General features: G+C 43.5%; 1 protein-coding gene and 1 pseudogene across 1 annotated transcript; one reads left to right on the top strand and one right to left on the bottom strand.

The window, feature by feature from the left end:
• Positions 1-12,065: 12,065 nt before the first annotated feature.
• Positions 12,066-15,819, bottom strand: LOC136474831 (uncharacterized). Its single transcript, XM_066472400.1, has 10 exons — positions 15,613-15,819; positions 15,335-15,517; positions 14,977-15,192; positions 14,711-14,893; positions 13,879-14,100; positions 13,621-13,737; positions 13,353-13,496; positions 13,075-13,176; positions 12,569-12,637; positions 12,066-12,450 (listed from the first exon to the last, which is right to left on the bottom strand). Exons 1-10 carry the CDS (start codon positions 15,778-15,780, stop codon positions 12,217-12,219), a joined length of 1,638 nt encoding a protein of 545 aa, XP_066328497.1. The 5' UTR covers positions 15,781-15,819; the 3' UTR covers positions 12,066-12,216.
• A 642-nt stretch (positions 15,820-16,461) lies between these two features.
• Positions 16,462-19,454, top strand: LOC136470588 (uncharacterized; annotated as a pseudogene).
• The last annotated feature ends 735 nt before the right edge of the window (positions 19,455-20,189 follow it).

Raw genomic sequence — 20,189 nt, 5'->3', positions numbered from 1 at the left:
GTGTTAGTGATCCACTAGATCCTAAATGCATATGCAATGAATTAGAGCATCTAGTGGCACTTTGATAACCGTATTTCGATATGAGTTTTACTCCTTTTAATAGTACGACTATTTATCCTAAATGTGATCACACTCGCTAAGTGTCTTAATCACCAAAACAAAAATGGCTCCTACAATTTTACCTTTGCCTTGAGCCTTTTATTTTTCTCTTTCTTCTTTTCTAAGTTTAAGCATTTGACCATCACCATGCCATCACCATTGTCATGATCTTTGCCATTGCTTTATCACTTGGAGTAGTGCTACCTATCTCATAATCACTTTGATAAACTAGGTTAACACTTAGGGTTTCATCAATTAACCAAAACCAAACTAGAGCTTTCAATCTCCCCTTTTTGGTAATTGATAACAACCCTTATACAAAGATATGAATTAAAGTTTATTTGAATCCATGTTGCTTGTCCAAGCATATTTACCATGTGTAAAGGATATGGACAAGTTTCATGAACGCCATATGATAGCAATTGCTCCCCCTACATATGTGCTAAGAGTTTAGATTGAAACTTTGCACATATGATTAGATAGGAAATATAGGAGATAATTTCTACCAAATGATGCTAAGGTATAAGAGATGGATATTTAAAGCGTGATACAAATCGGAGTGCACCAATATACCATCCTTAGCACCATTAGTAACTAGACATATACAAAAACTAGAATACCCCATGGGATCAATATTACAAATAAGGGTCTAGTTTCCATAGAATGAACATAGGTCTAGTTACTTTAGCCTATGTATGCTAGTTTTTCATTTCAACATTCAAACCTACAACTAGCATACACCACACAAGCATGGATATTGAAAATAAAATTTATACCATGCAAGCAAACATATGTAATGCACATTCAAATTCACCATACAAGTTCATGAGCTTGCTCCCCCTATTTGTATGCTCAAAATTTTAATTGATCCCCTTCCTTTGTTTCTTTGTTGTCTTTTCACTATCTTTGTATACTATTTCTCCTTCTTTGTCATCAATGACCATAAAGGCTTAAAGTATAGATAGGATAGGATTATCAATGTCAACAATTAGCACAAAAGGTGACCTCAAATTATAGATAGGTTGGGGGTGAAATCATGTGAAATGAGGATCATTTTCCCAATTTGGTTCAATCTAGATTACTTGCAAAAGATATTTAACTCGGTTTGATCCAAGGACAAGCTTCATCACACCTCCAATTAAGGGTTATCTTGTACCATGTTGAGTTAAACACTTATAGCTCATTTTCTAAATCAAACATTAGGTTTACAAGCCCACAAACATGTCATATGCTACCACTAGATCATTTTAGACATACAAGCAATAGTGGTACCATACAAGCATCAAATTCATTTGATTTTCATGAATGAGCCTATTCAAATATGAAATATGTCTAGATGCACTAATCATGTCCTTAGCAAGGATGTATGCCATGCCAATCAACTTTTACCTTGGATTGCTCGAAGGAGAGGCATGTCATATAAATTAGGGGGTGCATCAACACATATTGGAGAAGTCAAGTATGTTCAATTCATTCCTTAGCTTGCAAAACCTCTTCTCATCAAGTGGCTTGGTGAATATATCAGCAAGTTGATTTTTGGTGCCCACACTCTCAATGCAAATGTCCCCTTTTTGTTGGTGATCTCTTATGAAATGATGGCAGACATCAATATGCTTTGTTCTTGAGTGTTGAACCGGGTTGTTGGTGAGCTTGATGGCACTTTCATTGTCACAAAGCAATGGCACTTGCTTGAACTTGATTCCAAAATCACTCAAAGTGGCCTTCATCCAAAGTAATTGTGCACAACAACTACCGGCCGAGATGTACTCCGCTTCGGCGGTTGAAAGTGCTATACTATTTTGCTTCTTTGATGACCAAGATACAAGTGATCTTCCCAATAGTTGACATGTGCCCGATGTGCTCTTTCTCTCAACTTTGCATCCCACATAATAGGAGTCCGAATATCCAATCAACTCAAATCTTGCTCCTTTGGGATACCATAATCCAACATGTTGTGTATGCTTCAAGTACCTCAATATTCTCTTAGTTGCCTTCAAATGACTTTCTCTTGGTGAGGCTTGAAATCTAGCACACATGCATACACTAAACATCACATCCGGCCTTGATGCGGTCACATAGAGTAGACTTCCAATCATAGACCGATACATCTTTTGATCCACCATATTGCCACTAGCATCACTATCCAAGCTTCCACTTATCCCCATTGGTATACTAATAGCTTTACTCTCCTCCATTTCAAACTTTTTGAACATATCCTTGATATACTTACCTTGACTCACAAATGTGCCATTCTTTATTTGCTTGATTTGAAGACCAAGAAAATAACTAAGTTCTCCAATCATGGACATTTCAAACTCATTAGTCATCATTTTGTCAAACTCTTCACAAAATTCTTGATTTGTTGATCAAAGATGATATCATCAACATAGATTTGCATTACAAACAAGTCATTTCCAAGCTTCTTGGTGAAGAGAGTGGTGTTAACTTTTCCCATCTTGAATCCCTTAGAGAGTAGGAAATCCCTCAATCTCTCGTACCATGCTCTAGGTGCTTGCTTTAATCCATACAAAGCATTTCTCAACTTGTACACATGGTTGGGTTTCTTTTCATCCTCAAAACCGGGAGGTTGCTCAACATACACAAGCTCATTGATGTACCCATTTAGAAATGCACTTTTCACATCTATTTGGTACAACTTGATGTTGTTGGCACAAGCAAAAGCTAGCAAGATCCTAATTGCTTCTAATCTTGCAACCGGGGCATATGTTTCTCTAAAGTCAAGACCTTCAACTTGAGTGTAACCTTGAGCCACTAATCTTGCTTTGTTCCTTATTACTATCCTATCTTGATCTTGCTTGTTCTGAAAGACCCACTTAGTTCCAATCACATTATGATCCTTAGGCCTCTCGACTAAATCACATACTTGGTTTCTTGTGAAGTTATTTAGCTCTTCATGCATAGCATTGATCCAATCAACATCCATCAAAGCTTTATCTATCTTCTTAGGTTCAATAGATGACACAAATAAGAAATGCTCACAAAATGAAGCTAATCTTGATCTAGTTTGCATACCTCTTGAAATATCACCAATGATAGTGTGCAATGGATGATCTCTTACAACATTGGTTGGTTGAAGCACTTGCACTTGATTGCTAGCATTTGATTGATCACTTGGTTGAGATGATGAACTAGCCATTTGTTGATCTTGTACATTGCCATCACTAGTGCTTGCTTGGATTTGATCATGAGAACCACTAGCTTGCATATTTGAGTTAGAGAGCACTTGATTCTTGTCATCTTCAACATCAATCACCTCTCTAGGCCTTATATCACCAATGTCCATGTTCTTCATTGTATTGACCAATTGAGTGCCTCTTACATCATCTAGATTCTCATCTTCCTCTTGGGAACCATTTGTTTCATCAAATTCCACATCATGAATCTTCTCAAGAGTACCACTAGCTAAATTCTAAACTCTATAAGCCTTGCTAGTAGTGGAGTAACCAAGCAAGAAACCTTCATCACATTTCTTTTCAAACTTGCTCAATCTAGTGCCTTTCTTTAATATATAGCATTTACAACAAAAAACCCGAAAGTATGCTATGTTGGGCTTTCTTCTATTCAATAGCTTATAAGGTGTCTTCTCCATCATGGGGTGATAATAGAGTCGGTTGCTATAGTAGCAAGCCATGTTGATTGCTTCGGCCTAAAATGAATGTCTCACATTGTACTCACTCAACATTGATCTTACCATGTCAATCAAAGTTCTATTCTTCCTTTCAACTAAGCCATTTGATTGAGGAGTGTACTTGGCCGAGAATTGATGTCTAATTCCAAAATCATCACATAACTCATTAATTCTAGTGTTCTTGAACTCACTTCCATTGTCACTTCTAACTTTCTTGATTGTTGTTTCAAACTCATTGTGAATGCCTTTGACAAATGATTTAAATGTTGTAATCACATCACTCTTGTCAACAAGAAAGAACACCCATGCGTATCTAGTGAAATCATCCACAATCACAAATCCATATTTGTTTCCACCAATGCTAGTATATGTGGTTGGTCCAAACAAGTCCATATGCATCAACTCAAATGCCTTAAATGTGCTCATCATGCTCTTCCTAGGATGTGTGTTACCAACTTGCTTTCTGGCTTAACATGCACTACATAGTTTGTTCTTCTCAAATGTGACATCTTTCAAGCCTCTAACTAAGTCATGCTTAATCAATTTGTTCAATTGTTTTATTCTAACATGACTAAGCCTTCTATGCCATAACCAACCCATGCTAGACTTAGTAATCAAACATGTTGACAATTGAGCTTCTCTAGCATTAAAATCAACTAAGTATAGATTCTTATATCTAAATCCTTTGAATATCAAGTTAGATCCATCTACACTTATGATCTCTACATCATCCACACCAAATATGCACTTGAAACCAAAATCACACAATTGAGCTACCGATAATAGGTTAAAGTTCAAGCTCTCTACTAGTAGCACATTAGAAATGCTCAAATCATTGGATATTGCAATCTTACCAAGCCCTTTGACCTTGCCTTTGTCATTGTCACCAAATGTGATACTATCAATCCCATTGCTCTTGTTTTCATTGATTGAATTGAACATTCTTGGATCACCGGTCATGTATTGTGTGCACCCACTATCAAGCACCCAATGCCTTCCTCTGGCTTTATAATTGACCTACAAAAGAAAATCAATTCTTTTTAGGTGCTCAAACTTGCTTGGGTCCTTGTAGGTTAGTCACCAAGGTCTTTGGTACCTAAATAGCCTTCTTCTTTGGGCCCACAATTGGTGTACCAATAAACTTAGCCTTCACACCATTGGTACCCTTATAAAGCATGTAACAAGAATCAAATTTGATTGAGGATACATTAGGTAGCTTATTCTTGTTAGTCTTGCAATTTTGCTCTATGTGCCCAACTTGCTTGCATCTATTGCAAAACTGACCATTGCCCTTCATAAAGCTAGCTTTGGAAGTGACAAAGGCCGCCTTGCCTTTCTTGGGGGTATAGCCTAATCCCTCTTTGTTGAGAGAAAATCTTTGGCTACCCAAGCACTTTGGCAAGTGGGCTTCTCCACCATAGGCATTTCCTAAGGCACAAGTGAGCTCATTCACCTCCTTCTTAAGGTTCTCATTTTCCACCATAAGTGAGGCATCACAAGTGAGACCACCACTCAAAGGTGAAGTGGAAGTAGTAGTGCTACAAGAAGTGTTAGTGAAAGCAACTAAGATGGACTCATGAAAAGATTCATCAATAAGATCACATGTTAGTCCCACATCATATGATATGATCACTTGCTCCTTTTTGGCTTCCTCCACTTTGACTTACTTAATGAGAGAGGAGTGAGCTTTTTCAAGCTTAGAGTGAGCTTTGCCAAGCTTCTCATGGGCCTCCATTAGCCTCTCATGAGTGGCATTGAGCTCATCAAGGGATTGCTCAAGAAATTTGACTTTCTTGTTCAATTCCTTACACTCCTTTCTCTTCATCTCAAAGCAAGTATGCACTTGCTCACACATGCCCATGAGCTCTTCCTTGGAGTACTCCTCATCATCATCATCATCACTCCAACAAGCATTACTTTCACATTCATCATCATCACTCATATCATATTGTATCTTGGTAGGTTTTACCATGAGGCATGTCGATGGAGTGTCGAAGATGGAGGGCTTGTTGTTGATGGCGATGCTTGCTGGTGCTCTCTTGATAGATTTCTTGTCATCATCACTAGAGCTATCACTATCCAAAGAGCCATCACTATCCCATGTGACCACATAACCTCCACCCTTCTTCTTCTTTTGGATGGTCATCCTCTTCTCCTTCTTTTCTTTCTTATTCTCCTTGTGCTTATTCTTCTCATCTTCATCATTATCACTATTGTAGGGACAATTTGCTACTACATGATCGGGGCTCTTGCAATTATAGCATCTTTTCACATACTCTTTCTTCTTGGTGTGATCTCTTCTCTTTCTTGCACCATAGCCCTTCTTCTTCATGAATTTGCCCATCTTGCACACAAATAGAGCCATGGCTTCATCATCAATGTCACTAAAATCATCATCATCACTTGATTCTTTCTTGGACTTGCCCTTGTTCTTAGATGATGATGTGCTAGCCTTGAATGCTATACTCTTCTTCTTCTTGTCCTCTTCTTCCTTCTTGTCATCCTTGTCATCCCCCTCTCTTTCCACATGGTATGTCTCTTATGTTATGACATCACCTAGTACTTGGTTGGGGGTAATGTCCTTCAATCCTCCTCTTATGATGAGCAATCTCAACATCTCAAATCTTGGAGGTAAGCATATCAAGAATCGATGAGAGACATCATCATCCTTGATATTCTCTCCCAATACCTTCAAGTCGTTGATAATGACTTGTAATCGATAGAACATCTCTGGAATGCTCTCATCATCCTTCATCTTGAAACTTATCAACTTGTCCTTGAGGATGTACAACTTGACACTCTTCACCGCTGGTGTGCCCTCATATGTTTTCTCTAATATCCTCCACACCTCATTTGCTCTTTCACAATCTTTGATTTGCTTAAACACCTTGGAATCAATAGCATTGTATATGTTGTTAAGAGCCATTGTGTTACATTGCTTGTTGATCTTGTCTTGGTTGGTGGGATCATCGGGATCGATGATAGCATAGTCATTCTCGGTCACTTCCCATACTTGATCATTTATTGAACCAAGATACATTCTCATCTTTCTCTTCCAATAACCATAGGATGTGCCATCAAAGAACGGTGGTTTGCCCCCCATATGGTTGAACACAACTTGAGCCATAATTTGACACCGAGGTTGTTAAGCCTTCAATCAAATGGTGACCACGGCTCTGATACCACTTGAAAGGTCCTAATATGGCTAGAGGGGGGTGAATAGCCTATTTAAAAATATGCAAATCAACTAGAGCAATTTGATTAGTATGACAAATAGCGTAATGCAAACTTGCTCTAGCTCTACAAGGGTTGCAAGCCACCTATCCAATAATTCTAGTTGCAATGATTACTTAGGCACACAAACTTGCTATGTAACTACTCACTAAGAGCTCTCAATCTTGCTACTCTAAAGAGCTCAACTAGATGTATGTAAATAGTAAAGCAAGCTCTCAATTCTAATTACACTAAAGAGCTTGTATCAACTAGTTTGCAAGAATGTAAATAAGTGAATAGGGTGATTATACCACCGTGTAGGGGGATGAACCTATCACAAGATGAATATATAGCCAATCACCGAGAGAATGCCAAAGATAAGAGACAATCGATTTTCTCCCAAGGTTTACGTGCTTGCCAACATGCTACGTCCCCGTTGTGTCAACCAACACTTGGTGGTTCGGTGGCTAAGAGGTGTTTCACAAACCTCGTCCACACGATAGGACACCGCAAGAACCGACCCACAAGTGAGGTAACTCAATGACACGAGCAATTTACTAGAGTTACCTTTCGGCACTCCATCGGAGAAGGTATAACTCCCCTTACAATCACCGAGGGCGGCCACGAACAATCACCAACTGGTGCCGATCCTCCACCGCTGCACCGAGCCGTCTAGGTGGTGGCAACCACCAAGAGTAACAAGCGAAATCCGCAGCGCAACACGAATACCAAGTGCCTCTAGATGCAATCACTCAAGCAATGCACTTGGATTCACTCCAAATCTCACAAAGATGATGGATCAATGATGGAGATGAGTGGGATGGCTTTGGCTAAGCTCACAAGGTTACTATGTCAATGAAAATGTGCAAGAGAGTGAGCTTGAGCCAGCCATGGGGCTTAAATAGAAGCCCCCACAAAATAGAACCGTTGTACCCCTTCACTGGGCACACTGCGGGCTGACCGGACGCTCCGGTCAGACTGACTGGACTCTAGACCCAGCGTCCGGTCAACCGATGTAAACCACGTGTCATTGTCCATTCAACAGGAACCATCCGATAGCAACGGCTAAGTAGCGACCAGACGCTCCGGCACAAGTGACCGGACACTGGACCCTCAGCGTCCGGTCGTTTACAATAAGGTTCCAAACCAGGTTTTCTTCGACTGGACACGTCCGATCCACCTCGACCGGACACACCACAACGTCCGGTGCAAAACCCTAGATACTGTGCTGACCCGTCAGTTCGACCGGACCCAGACTTCCAACGTCCGGTCAATATACCGATGCTAGCGTCTTCACTGCTAGGCCTGACCGGACGCGTTGGTCCACCCAAGACCAGTGTCCGGTCATAGTGAAAACAGTGAGACTGAGTTCCTTTCTCCTCTATCTTCTTCACCCTTGCTCAAATATGCTAACCACCAAGTGTATCACCTTGTGCACATGTGTTAGCATATTTTCATAAACATTTTCAAGGGTGTTAGTGATCCACTAGATCCTAAATGCATATGCAATGAATTAGAGCATCTAGTGGCACTTTGATAATCGTATTTCGATACGAGTTTCACTCCTCTTAATAGTACGGCTATCTATCCTAAATGTGATCACACTCGCTAAGTGTCTTGATCACCGAAATAAAAATAGCTCCTACAATTTTACCTTTGGCTTGAGCCTTTTGTTTTTCTCTTTCTTCTTTTCTAAGTTTAAGCATTTGATCATCACCATTGTCATGATCTTCGCCATTGCTTTATCACTTGGAGTAGTGCTACCTATCTCATAATCACTTTGATAAACTAGGTTATCACTTAAGGTTTTATCAATTAGCCAAAACCAAACTAGAGCTTTCACCATGGTGCCTCCTCACCTGAACCCTCGGCCTCCACCTGGGTTAGGATGCCTCCTTGTCGGATCCACCGAGGGCGAGCACCTCCCCTCTATCCGGTCCGCCTCATCGCCTGATCAGTCGAGGGCGACGGCCTGCTCACCGACCAGGCTGCCTCATCTGGATCCATCCTCGGCGTGGGAGGGGAGGAGGCAGGGGGACAACGTTTGGAACAGTTGATGCCCTGGCTGACTGGGTCACCGGGGGCTTGGTGAGGGAGGCCGCGGCGAGGCTGCCGAGCGACGGTGACGGCGGAGGAACGAGGCCGACGGGCGATGGCGACACGATGGGATCGGTGGGGAGGAGATATCGCGACTGGAAAGGAATGTTTTGGAGCGGAGATTTGGAGTCGTGGGGAGGAGGTCCCACCTACCGGCGCCGTGCGTTTGAACTGTGGTATCGCACGGATAGGAGTGAAGAACGACTCCAAAAAAATCGCACGAAAAAATAGTCTTACTTTTATTCTTTTTAGTTGTAGGAGATTTGAGGAGCCGTCGCTTTGGTTGGCGTGAGAACGACACGAGGGGCAGAACGCTGAGCGTGTCGAAAGATGGGACGCCAAGCTGAACTAGGAAAAGAGTCCAAGAAGAGACGCCGCTGCTGGTTGCTCTCGTCTCATGGTCATGGACCCTACTGGGAGAATTCCGTACGAGCCATTAAAAAAGATCGCAATTTCCTCTGAGTCACTGGAAAAGTTCAGCGGACTTCAGCACCACTGCTCCAATCTTTGTTTTTTTTACCATCTATGCCACTGTCGTCAGATTGGACTCTAACGGTGTCAAATACAGGTGTGAAAAGTCGAAAAGTACCCTTAAAGTCTAAATATGTCATTAATTTTTTTTAAGCATCTTAACAACTTAAAATGAAAAAACTCAAAACTAGAAAGTTATAAATCTCGTCGAGATCTATAATTTTTATATAAAAATTATCTTCATTTAATTCCGAAAAAAATATGATTTGATATGATTAATATATCTTAGAAAAATCATATCTTTTTTGCTGTATTAAAAGAAGATAATTTTTATATAAAAATTATAGATCTCGATGAGATCTACAACTTTCTAGTTTTGAGGTTTTTCATTTTAAGTCATTAAGATGCTTAAAAAATTGATGACATATTTTAACTTAATGGTATTTTCAACTTTTTACACCTGCAGTTTAACATCGTTAGAGCCCAATCTATTGACATTGAAGATAAAAAAAAAGTTAAAACATTTTCCGATGACTCACTAGATTGCGATCTTTTTTTAATGATCACGAGGAATTCCCGCGTAACGTTACCCCCAACTTCCCTTTCTTGTCATTGGTATTTCATCGAACACATGGCGGGCAGGAGCAAGAACGCCGCCCGGCACCTGCAGAAAAGCATGCTGCGGCTGCCCGCCGGCGCTAGCAGCGGCAGCTCCACATGGAGGAGCAGCGGGCTCCGACAGCATCTGGGCGCGTCGGGGTGGAGCGGGAGGAGCACGGACGAGGCCGACGACGGGTAGTTCCTTGGCACGCCGCCGGGCACGGCGGGGAGGCGCCGGAGCGGGGCGCGGTTGTAGGGGTCGAAGACGACGGCGCGGTCGTTGGCGAAGACGAAGACGGTGCCGTTGGGGAGGAGGTGGAGCAACGGGTACAGGTTGTTCTCGGCGTCGGGTCCCGTCGTCTCGTCCAGGAACGGGAAGAACGTCAGCGCCGGCGCTGCGTCGTCGCGCGGGAAGTACTCGAGGTTGAACTGCCGCCACCGTTGGAGAAGCCGCCGGTCTGGAGAAGCCGTCCGCGCACTGCCACTTGCCCGCCGGATCCCGTGCGCCGCCGTGCGTTGCCACGCGCCTCCGGGGGCCGCCATGCGCACTGCCACGAGCCCGCCGGATGCGGCCCGCGCGTTGCTGTGAGCCCGCCGGGGGCGTCGCGCGCGCCCAGGAGGGAGCCCGCGCGCTGCTGTCCGCCGCCGCCTCCTCCCGCGCGCTGCTGGTCACCCGCCCGCCGGTGCTAACACTAGCCTCCGCCGCCACGGTCACCACCATCTCCCCGACGCTGCCCCAACCTCCCGCAGCCGCCATCTCCTTCACCACGGCGTCGGTCTCGCCCACGAGGCCCGCCGAGACCTAGTGAAGGGCGGGTTACTCCGGGGAGGCCACGAGGACGGCGGCGCAAAAGAGAAGGAGGTCACCGGCCTCCTTGCCCGCCGGCACCTGGCCTGGGGCGGGGAAGGGGAAGGCGAACGGAGGGATTAGGGACGAGGTGGGAGGTGAGATGCCGGGAGGTGAGGCGCTCGCTTACCGCTGGCTCCGTCTCGCTCCACTGGGCCAAGCCGTGAAAAAACAAACCCCTTCGTTTCCTGGGAGCCAGGCTGCTGGGTGCTTTGAGTAGCGTGCGAGCCGGGCTGGAAAATGGCCCAACGGCAATCAAACACGCACACTGCAGCTCGGGGGCGCAGCCGGACCGTTCGGCCAGCGTACCAAACACGCCCCAGAGTACCGGTCCCCCAAAGTCCAGAGCCCGGCCAACATTCGCTGTGTTTGTCGCCGGCAAGCAAAGAGCAGGGAAGGATTCACCCCCGCCGTCTTCCGTGCCGTATACTGGGTGCTGGACGGGCCCGGATAAGGATGAAACACCGTTTCAGGGGCACAAACAACCGCTGGTGTCAATTCCGAACGGGTGGAAGTTCGTAAACCTCCTTTTCCGTCACTATCGAGCATCATTTGCTTTTCATACGAATCAATGCGTATGGAACCAATGTGAGTATAGCTAACGAATTCCTCAAAAAAAAAAGTATAGCTAACGATAACCAAAGCCTATTATTGCTTTGCATGCGAATCAATGCGTGTGGAACCAATGTGAGTATCTAACGACAACCAAAGTCTGCATTTGCATCATTTCAGTGTTTCCGATAACCGAAGTCTACTTTTGTTCCGAAAATCGAAAATATCATTGCGGGCCTCTGCGGAATTGCTGGCACGGCAGATTTACATCCCACAAGACCTCAACAAAGCAACTTAACAGAAAGTATGCTTTCTTCACTTCGAAAGAGAAACTGTTTGTTTTATTATTGTATGTATGCGGCAAGCCGGCAACTAAATAAAAATAGCATGATATAAGCATTTTTAGCTTGCCGCACTAGGCGTTGCAAAACAACTCCGTACTTACAAGAAATCGAGCAAGCAACTTTTTTAGCTCGATAATTTTCCGTCAAAATACAGCTATCCTTGAGGCGCATTTTACATGTGCCAAAAATATCATAAATGAGAACCACGTCAATTATCTTGGTCAACAATTCAAGGCCACGCAGCATTGAACTTCCGTTTTCTAGGGTTCCCGTCTGTTATTTTTTTCTCCATCGTTGTCAAAAAGAAAAAAAATGTGGAGATATATCCATTTTTAAATGGAAACTCACTTGATTTGAAATCCAGATTCAAGAACAACCCACTTCTCGATGTCTCTGGCCAAATCCTCCGCTAGCCCAGTATACGAATGCGGGGTTAGCTGCGAAAGCCTTGATCGATCCTCCTCCGGTATGTCTAGACCATCAATGAATTGTTGCATGCTGTCCTTCGTGACAGCTTGGCCTCTCGTCAGTTCCTTCAGCTTCTCATAAGGTTCGGGTATTCCATATCTTCGCATCACCTACAAAGAGTAATAACAGTAACGTGATACATGCCTGATGCCCACACAATAAGCACTTTCTGACAGCAACCAGAACAGAATTTAAGGGGAAATGAACAGAAGAAAACAGATGCCTTACTGTCTGTATTGGCTCAGCAAGGACCTCCCAAGTTTGCTCCAAGTCTTCAGCTAAACGTGATTCATTCACCTGTATAGGCACCAATTCAGCATAGAAGTTCTAGCCTGATCATAATTACCTAAAATGCATGTCTCAGGTCAATAGTAAAGAAGAGTAAACGTCTGATATTCTCATGCAATGGTCCAAGGGTGCAAGTATGTGCAGTTGGGCACCACAAAGGAACATCCTTATCCTACTAAGTTATCCTCAGCTGGTTTGAGTGGTGTGAACTTTTAGTTGGGTAGACGCCTACGCCTAGCGGTCACCACTAATTTATAGTGTATTTTTCCCTGTCAGGCCAAAACTTATGAAAATGGCAAGTGGTGAGGTAGGTCTATCTTCTTGATCATCAAGCATTCTGCAAGTACTTAATAATCATAAGCTAAAAATTAAACATGCATCAACTATATTGAAGGTACAACTATATCATCTGTAACGAGACAAAGGACAAGCTCTGGGTCACCTACCTGAACCTTGCTGATTCCATTCATGGTAGCTTTGTAAGCCAATAGAGAATGACCTAATCCCATACCCAAGTTTCTCAAAACAGTTGAGTCTGTCAGGTCACGCTGTCAATGATACAACATGGTGGTTCATCAGTATACGTATATACTAATGAGATGGTAAGTATAATTTATGATCCAATCTCGCATAGGTATCATGAATACAGGCACCAGATTTTCATCCTGACACCTCATGTTAGAAAAACTGAAATTCAGGCATAAAATTGAATTAGCGACAATACCTGCAACCGGGATATTGGCAGTTTCATGCTTATACCAGATAATATAGAATTCGCCTGACATAAATTGCCATCACTATTTTCAAAATCAATGGGGTTGATTTTATGAGGCATAGTGGAAGAACCAACTTCACCAGCCTTTGGTATCTGAAAAAAGAATTTTGGAAGATGTTGCAAGTTAATATGGGCGATAAAAATCAATACCATCAATTTGTTTCCTTGCAGTACAAGTTCAATACTCCCAAACTGTGTTGTCAACCCTTTAGTTTACCTGCTTGAAGTAGCCTAATGATATATAGGACCACATGTCTCTATCAAAATCAGTCAACACATTGTTGAACTGGGTGAATAGATTGAAGAGCTTTGATATGTAGTCATGAGGCTCAATCTGTAAAAGGGATAAAACTGCATCAGAACCAACAACATTGATGGTTATGATCACCCTAGAATTTGAGAAGCCTCCCTAATTGTGCAAGAACATAGAAGACCAGAGAAGAAACTAAATGTCAAAACAAAGAATATAGATCACCTGAGTAACGTAGGGATTAAACTGCAAACCCAAGGATCTAACAAACTCTTCTGCCACCTTAGGCCAATCAACTTCAGGATATGCAACCACATTGGCATTGTAATTGCCGACAGCACCAGCAAATTTCCCTAGTATCTTCACCTCCGAGAAACTCTTTCCTATATTAGATAATCTGGCCGCAAAGTTTGCCATCTCCTTTCCCACGGTTGTTGGTGATGCTGGCTACAAGCAGGAATTGAAAACAGTTTAAGACAGGGTTCCAAATCAAGTTTTTCTTGGCAAAGCAAGTGCATTACACTAACATACAAGCAATTGAGCAAGACAACTGTGTTCACTATTGCATCGAAAGAGTCACTGAGCTGTACTCCACAATGCAACACTGCTGAAGAACAATTTTTTACTTATAGAGATATTTTCCCCCCCTTTTCCTGTACAAATGGAAAGGTTGAAGACTATCTGCCAGAACAGTATAATATTTTTTTTTAAATTTTCCTAGACTATGTTGATAAATAATGCAGGTTTGTTATTTCCTCCACCCATGTTGCCTTGGAAATAGCTGAATGAGTTGATCAATCATTCAATTCCATTCTTTTCATTATGAACTTATCAATTTACTATCACTAAAAATGACCTTGCTGCATCAACCAGGCAAACTTACAAAACATTAAGCCCCGATAAGTAATTATTTTATATCGTATATCTCACATAGAAGGCCTTTGAGAGCTGTCTATGGAGAAGCTATGCTTCAAACAAAGGGTACAAAAATCTTCTTGTTCTTGCTGTATAACAGTGTAACAAAATATTGTGGTGAGGGTGGCTTCATAAGTCATACCTGCCCATGAGTTCGAGCCAACATAGGGTAGCCTGAATTTTGTGTTGCCAACGAACACAATGCTCTGAAGATGTCGATCATGGCAGGGAACATAACTCTATTTACCCCCTCTTTCAGAGCCAATGCATGTGACAAATTGTTGATATCTTCAGAGGTACAACCAAAATGGAAGAACTCCAACACCTGGAAACAGGTTCAAGATGCCACTCAGCTTAAGTCTAACCAGAAATAATTACTCCTGTACACATTAAGATCCTAGTTGCAACCTTCGCAATCTCTGGATTTGAGCTGCACCTTTGCTTCAGAAAGTACTCGACAGCTTTCACATCATGGTTGGTTACTTTCTCAATTTTCTTTACTTCTTTTGCATCATCAATGCAAAAATTCTCGATAATAGCATTCAAGAAGGCCTGGGCTTCCTTGCTGAACTGAGGCACCTCAGTGATCTCAGGAATTTGAGAAAGTTTCAGTAGCCACTTGATCTGAAGAACAAGAAAGGCACGTCAGCTAAGCAAAATTGACAGTAACACCAGAAACAGGCTCTCAAGCGTCCAATCTCCAATAAAAAACTGTAGGCAGATACAGTGTTTGCACGGAGCTCAAACTGTCCCGGATGTCAGATACCTCGATGAGAACGCGGTATCTGATTAGGCCGAACTCGCTGAAGAAGGGCATGAGCTCCTTGACGAAGCGATCGTACCGCCCGTCCAGCGGCGAGAGCGCCATCAGGCAGAACGTGTCGTGGTCCGGCAAGCTCCGCAACTCCTCCAGCGACCTCTCCGCCCAGTCCAGCGGAGCATCAGCCATCTGAACAACACGGCACAACCCGTAAGTCACAAGCAACCAATACCTCACTAGCAGGATTCCGGGAAGTTCCACGTGGAGGAGGCGTGCGTCGTCACCTCGCTGGAAGCTCCGGCCACGGCGGCGGAGGCTGAGCACCAGAGGCGCCGAGTCGGGAGTGCACAGGCGCCGCGAATCCCGGTGGCTCTCGGGGTGGCGACCGCGCGCGGAGAGGCCGCGGCGGCGGTTGCCGGGGGCAGGTGCTTGAGCGACGGCGGCGGTGACATGCTTCGAGAGGCGCGGCGTTTGCTGTTGGTTAAACCCTAAGGCGCGAGAAAATCGGGATTTTGCCCTTATGGAAGGTGGGCTTCGCCCAAATACCATCAATTTTGTGGGCTTCGCTGAAATGCCTTTATGAAACGAGTACAACACGCTATAATGCCATTTCGAGGTTTAAGTGGACTTTAAAAATTTTTGAGGCAAAATTTAAGCCTTCAGTGACCATTTTGCCCCTGAGGTCGCTGACCTATTCCCTGCGCTCTCCTCTCTCCCCCTCTCATTGTTCTCTCGCTGGAGTGAAAGGCAGAGCGCCGCCCCCCACCCCCGTGCCGCGCCCCCGGGCCGAGCCTCGCCGCCGCCATCCGCCCCCAAGACGCTCCCTGCCCCAGGCGAAGGCTAGCCCGCCGGCGCCGCCTAGAGCAGGTCCCTGCTCTCCCCGTCGCTGGATCTGCGGCCGCTGCTCCTGGCCGTCCGGGTGCTCTTCCCCAGGCGAAGGCGGCCCCAGCCAAGCCGCCCGTCCGCGCCAGGCCGTCGTCGCCCGACCGCGCGTCACCAGGCCAACCCTGCTGAACTAAGGTGAGGCTTCAAATTTGCCCTTATTGAGGATTGATTTGTGGATTCAATGGGTATAGTGTTAACTTAGGGTTTTACAGGAGTAGGAAACAGTGACTCTGTTATGTGCTTGTGGTATGGATTGCAATCGGAGTGATGTAGTTACCGGGTATGCATCATTATTTACTCTTTGTTGTATGGTATGCATGGATCTCATATGCGTGTAGTGTTCTAACTCTGTAATGGGTGTTTTTTAGGCTCGATGCGGAGCCTGAGCTTAGTTTAGTGTCTGTAGATGGTGGCATTCTAGAACAGCCACGGGGACATGTCGTTAATTGGGATGAATTACGGATTGAGGAAAGGCAAGATGATGAAGGGGAAGGAAGGTTAGAAATTATCGATGAGGATGAGCTGTATCGTTTGCTGGGCCTGAGAACCGATGATGATCATGGCCAGGGTGCTGCTGATGGTACTTCAAATGAGGATCAGGCAACCGCAAACAATGGTAGTACAGTCCCTGATGTTGACACTAGTGGTGCAGCTATCCCTGTTGATGATGCAATACCGGAGGAGAGGGTGATGGTGTATGACCCTAACAAACCATGCATGGATATTGGCACTGTGTACCTCAACATGGTTGAGTTTAGATTGGCGGTGAGGCAGTTTGCCATTAATAAAGAGTTTGCACTACACACTGTGAAAACAGACACAGAGAGGTTTATTGGGAAGTGCATGGCACCAGATTGCCCTTGGCATATTAATGGTCGAAAACAACGTCATTCAAAAACTGTTATGGTATAAAGAATTTTTTTTGTTATATGAATATGACTTCTTTTTTTAGTAATGGCAATGTTCTAATTTCTGTAACAATGCAGGTTACAGCTCTGATTGATCAACATAATTGTTCATCCAGTGCGAGGAGACTTACTACTACACCCACTGCTGCCTAGGTTGCTTCAAGGGGTATCAAGCACCTCAGGAAGGACCCAAATATGGGCACAAAAGAATTGAAGAAGCAGCTGCAAGACGACCACAAATGTGAGATTCACTATGACACCGTTTGGAAGGGGAGGCAGATTACAATGAAAGAGTTGTTTGGTAGCTGGGAGGAAAGCTTCCAAATGCTGTACAATTGGAGGGCAGAGGTTCTGAAGCACTCACCAAACAGTGTCATTGAGATTGACATCAAGATGGTTGATGGCAAGGTACACTTTCACAGGTTCTTTTGTGCTTTAAGTCCTTGTATTGAGGGTTTTCTAGAGGGATGTAGGCCTTACCTTAGTATAGACTCCACTGCATTGAATGGTAGATGGTGTGGACACTTAGCAGCAGCCACTGCTCTAGATGGACACAATTGGATGTATCTTGTTGCATTTGGTTTCATAGATGGTGAGACAACAGAAAATTGGGAATGGTTTATGACTCAGTTGCATAAGGCCATAGGAGACCTACCTATTCTTGCTATTTGCACTGATGCATGCAAAGGTCTAGAGAAAGCTGTTAAAAATGTGTTTCCTCATGCTGAACATAGAGAGTGTTTTAGGCATCTTATGCAGAATTTCATTAAGAAGTTTGGGGGTGATGTTTTTTCGAAGATGTATCCTGCAGCTCGAGCATATAGAGTTGAAGTATTTCAATATTTCTTCAAATTTGTTAGAGAGGCTAGTGATCAAGTGATGGAATGGCTTGACAATCATCATAAATTGTTGTGGATGAGAAGTGCATTTAACCCTTGAAATCAAGTGTGATTATATAACCAACAACCTTGCTGAATGTTTTAATAATTGGATCAAGGACTGGAAGGACCTTCCTGTAGTTGAGCTTGCTGATAAAATTAGGGAGATGCTAATGGTATTGTGGAGGAAGAGAAGGCAGATTGGACAAAAGCTTAATGGGAAGAATTTTACCTGCAGTCATACGTCAGCTGAAAATGAGAACCAGAGGCTTGGGTCACTTGACAGTTATCACCTCTGATAGTGTGGCTGCAGAGATATGGGAAATTAATAGCATCCATAACAGGCATGTAGTGAAGACGTATCTCCATGAGTGCACATGCCTTGAGTGGCAACACACTGGTAAGCCTTGTCAGCATGCTTTGGCTTTGATTACAGCCCAACAAACTGTGGATGTGGATCTTGAGGGATTTGTCCATGACTACTATTCAGTGGAAAATTTCAGGAATGCCTATAAGAGATTAATTGAGCCACTCCCAGATAAAACTCAGTGGCCACATGTGCCACTTCCATTTACAGTTGGGGCACCATTGGACAAAAAGGGTGCTGGAAGGTATAGGAAGCTACGGATAAAAGGATGTCTTGAGGGAGGAAGTGGTGGAAAAGGAAAAAAGGCTGCCAAGGAGGCTGCCAAGGAGGCTGATAAAGCTGCTGAAGAGGAGGCTATGCAAGCTGCTAAACCTAAAAGGCAATTGGTAAAAGGGAAAAGAATGTGTAAGGGGTGTGGAGAATTGGGTCATGGAGAAACAAGCTACAAGTGCCGCCTAAATGGGACAAAGAAAAGGTACTGATTTCTTTAGTTTTGTAACTTACATCTACTAAATGGGACAAACAAGTGCCTAAATTGTTGTAACTTGCAGGAAAAGGAAGCCTAGGACAAATACAACCAAGTATGGGAAGAATGGTAAAAAAGCTGCTGGAAAAAATCCTGTACAGTCTGATAATGGTGCTGTACAGGCTGAGACTGCTGCTGTACAGTCTGAGAATTGGGCTGTACAGGCTGAGAATTGGGCTGATACTGCTGCTGTGCTGCCAGAAGTTGTTGCTGTACAGTCTCAAGATGTTGTCGTCCAAGCTGAACAAGTTGCCACAGCTAAGGCCACTCTTTTGTCAACAAGTCCAGAAAGGTTGACTAGAAGGTATTTCATGTTTCTAGAAAGCTGAACTTACTCTTTCATGAATTATTTCATCTTTTGTCAACATTTCTTTCATGTTGCAGCCGACTAGCTGTACTACTTGGAGAAGGGCCAAGTACATTGTTAAATAAGCAGCCTACAGCTTCAGCAAAACCAAAGAAGGTACTACATTTATCTCCAAACAAGCAGGCTACAACTTCACCAAAACCAAAGAAGGGAATAGCGAAGAAGTTGATTCCAAGGAAGTTGACGACGAACTGAGATGTGAACATGTAATGAGCTGGCTTTTGAAAAACTGTACTGTAATGAGCTGCCTATGTATGAGCTGCCTTTTGAAAAACTCTACTGTAATGTATGTGGACATGTAATGCTGACTGTTGTAAGGTATTGTGTGAACCTTTATGAACCTTTATGGAATGTTATTGGTCCTTTATGAAATCTTCTTTGATTTTGGTTAGTTGAGCTATCAAGTAATGTCTCTGTTGTACTTGCATTCTGATAAAGTGGTAATGCATGATTAGTTGACAGAATGTGTATGAGTTGTATAGTACCTATGTATGAGTAGTTGACAGAATGCATGTCTCTGTATAGTAACTGTGTATTAGTTGAGCTATCAAGTACCTGCTGCTGGTGCCAGAATGCAGGAAAATGGATGACCCTTAGTTGACAGAATGCATAACAATGGATGACAGCATGCAGGAAAATGTGGCATAACAATGGACGTTTGTTCGTCAGAATTAAAAAAGCAGTACAGACCTTGTTTCATATGAGGTAAAAGAGATGGTTTTCAAGGATAACTTTCAAGAAAAACAGCAGAACAAATATGTCATTGTAGATCCTGCTCCTCATGAAGCTGATTCTTTTCCTAGTACTGATAATCACAGGGAACATATTGAAGAACTCATTGCAATCTGACATTTTATTACCACAGAGGAGCCAACAGTGCTGTACAAAGATAAGTGCTGTACAGAGCATGAGTAGTGCTTTTGAAGATAT

The sequence above is a fragment of the Miscanthus floridulus genome, chromosome 8 (assembly GCF_019320115.1).
Source record: "Miscanthus floridulus cultivar M001 chromosome 8, ASM1932011v1, whole genome shotgun sequence".
Lineage (NCBI taxonomy): Eukaryota > Viridiplantae > Streptophyta > Magnoliopsida > Poales > Poaceae > Miscanthus > Miscanthus floridulus.
This window is presented reverse-complemented; position numbering and strand designations above follow the sequence as displayed.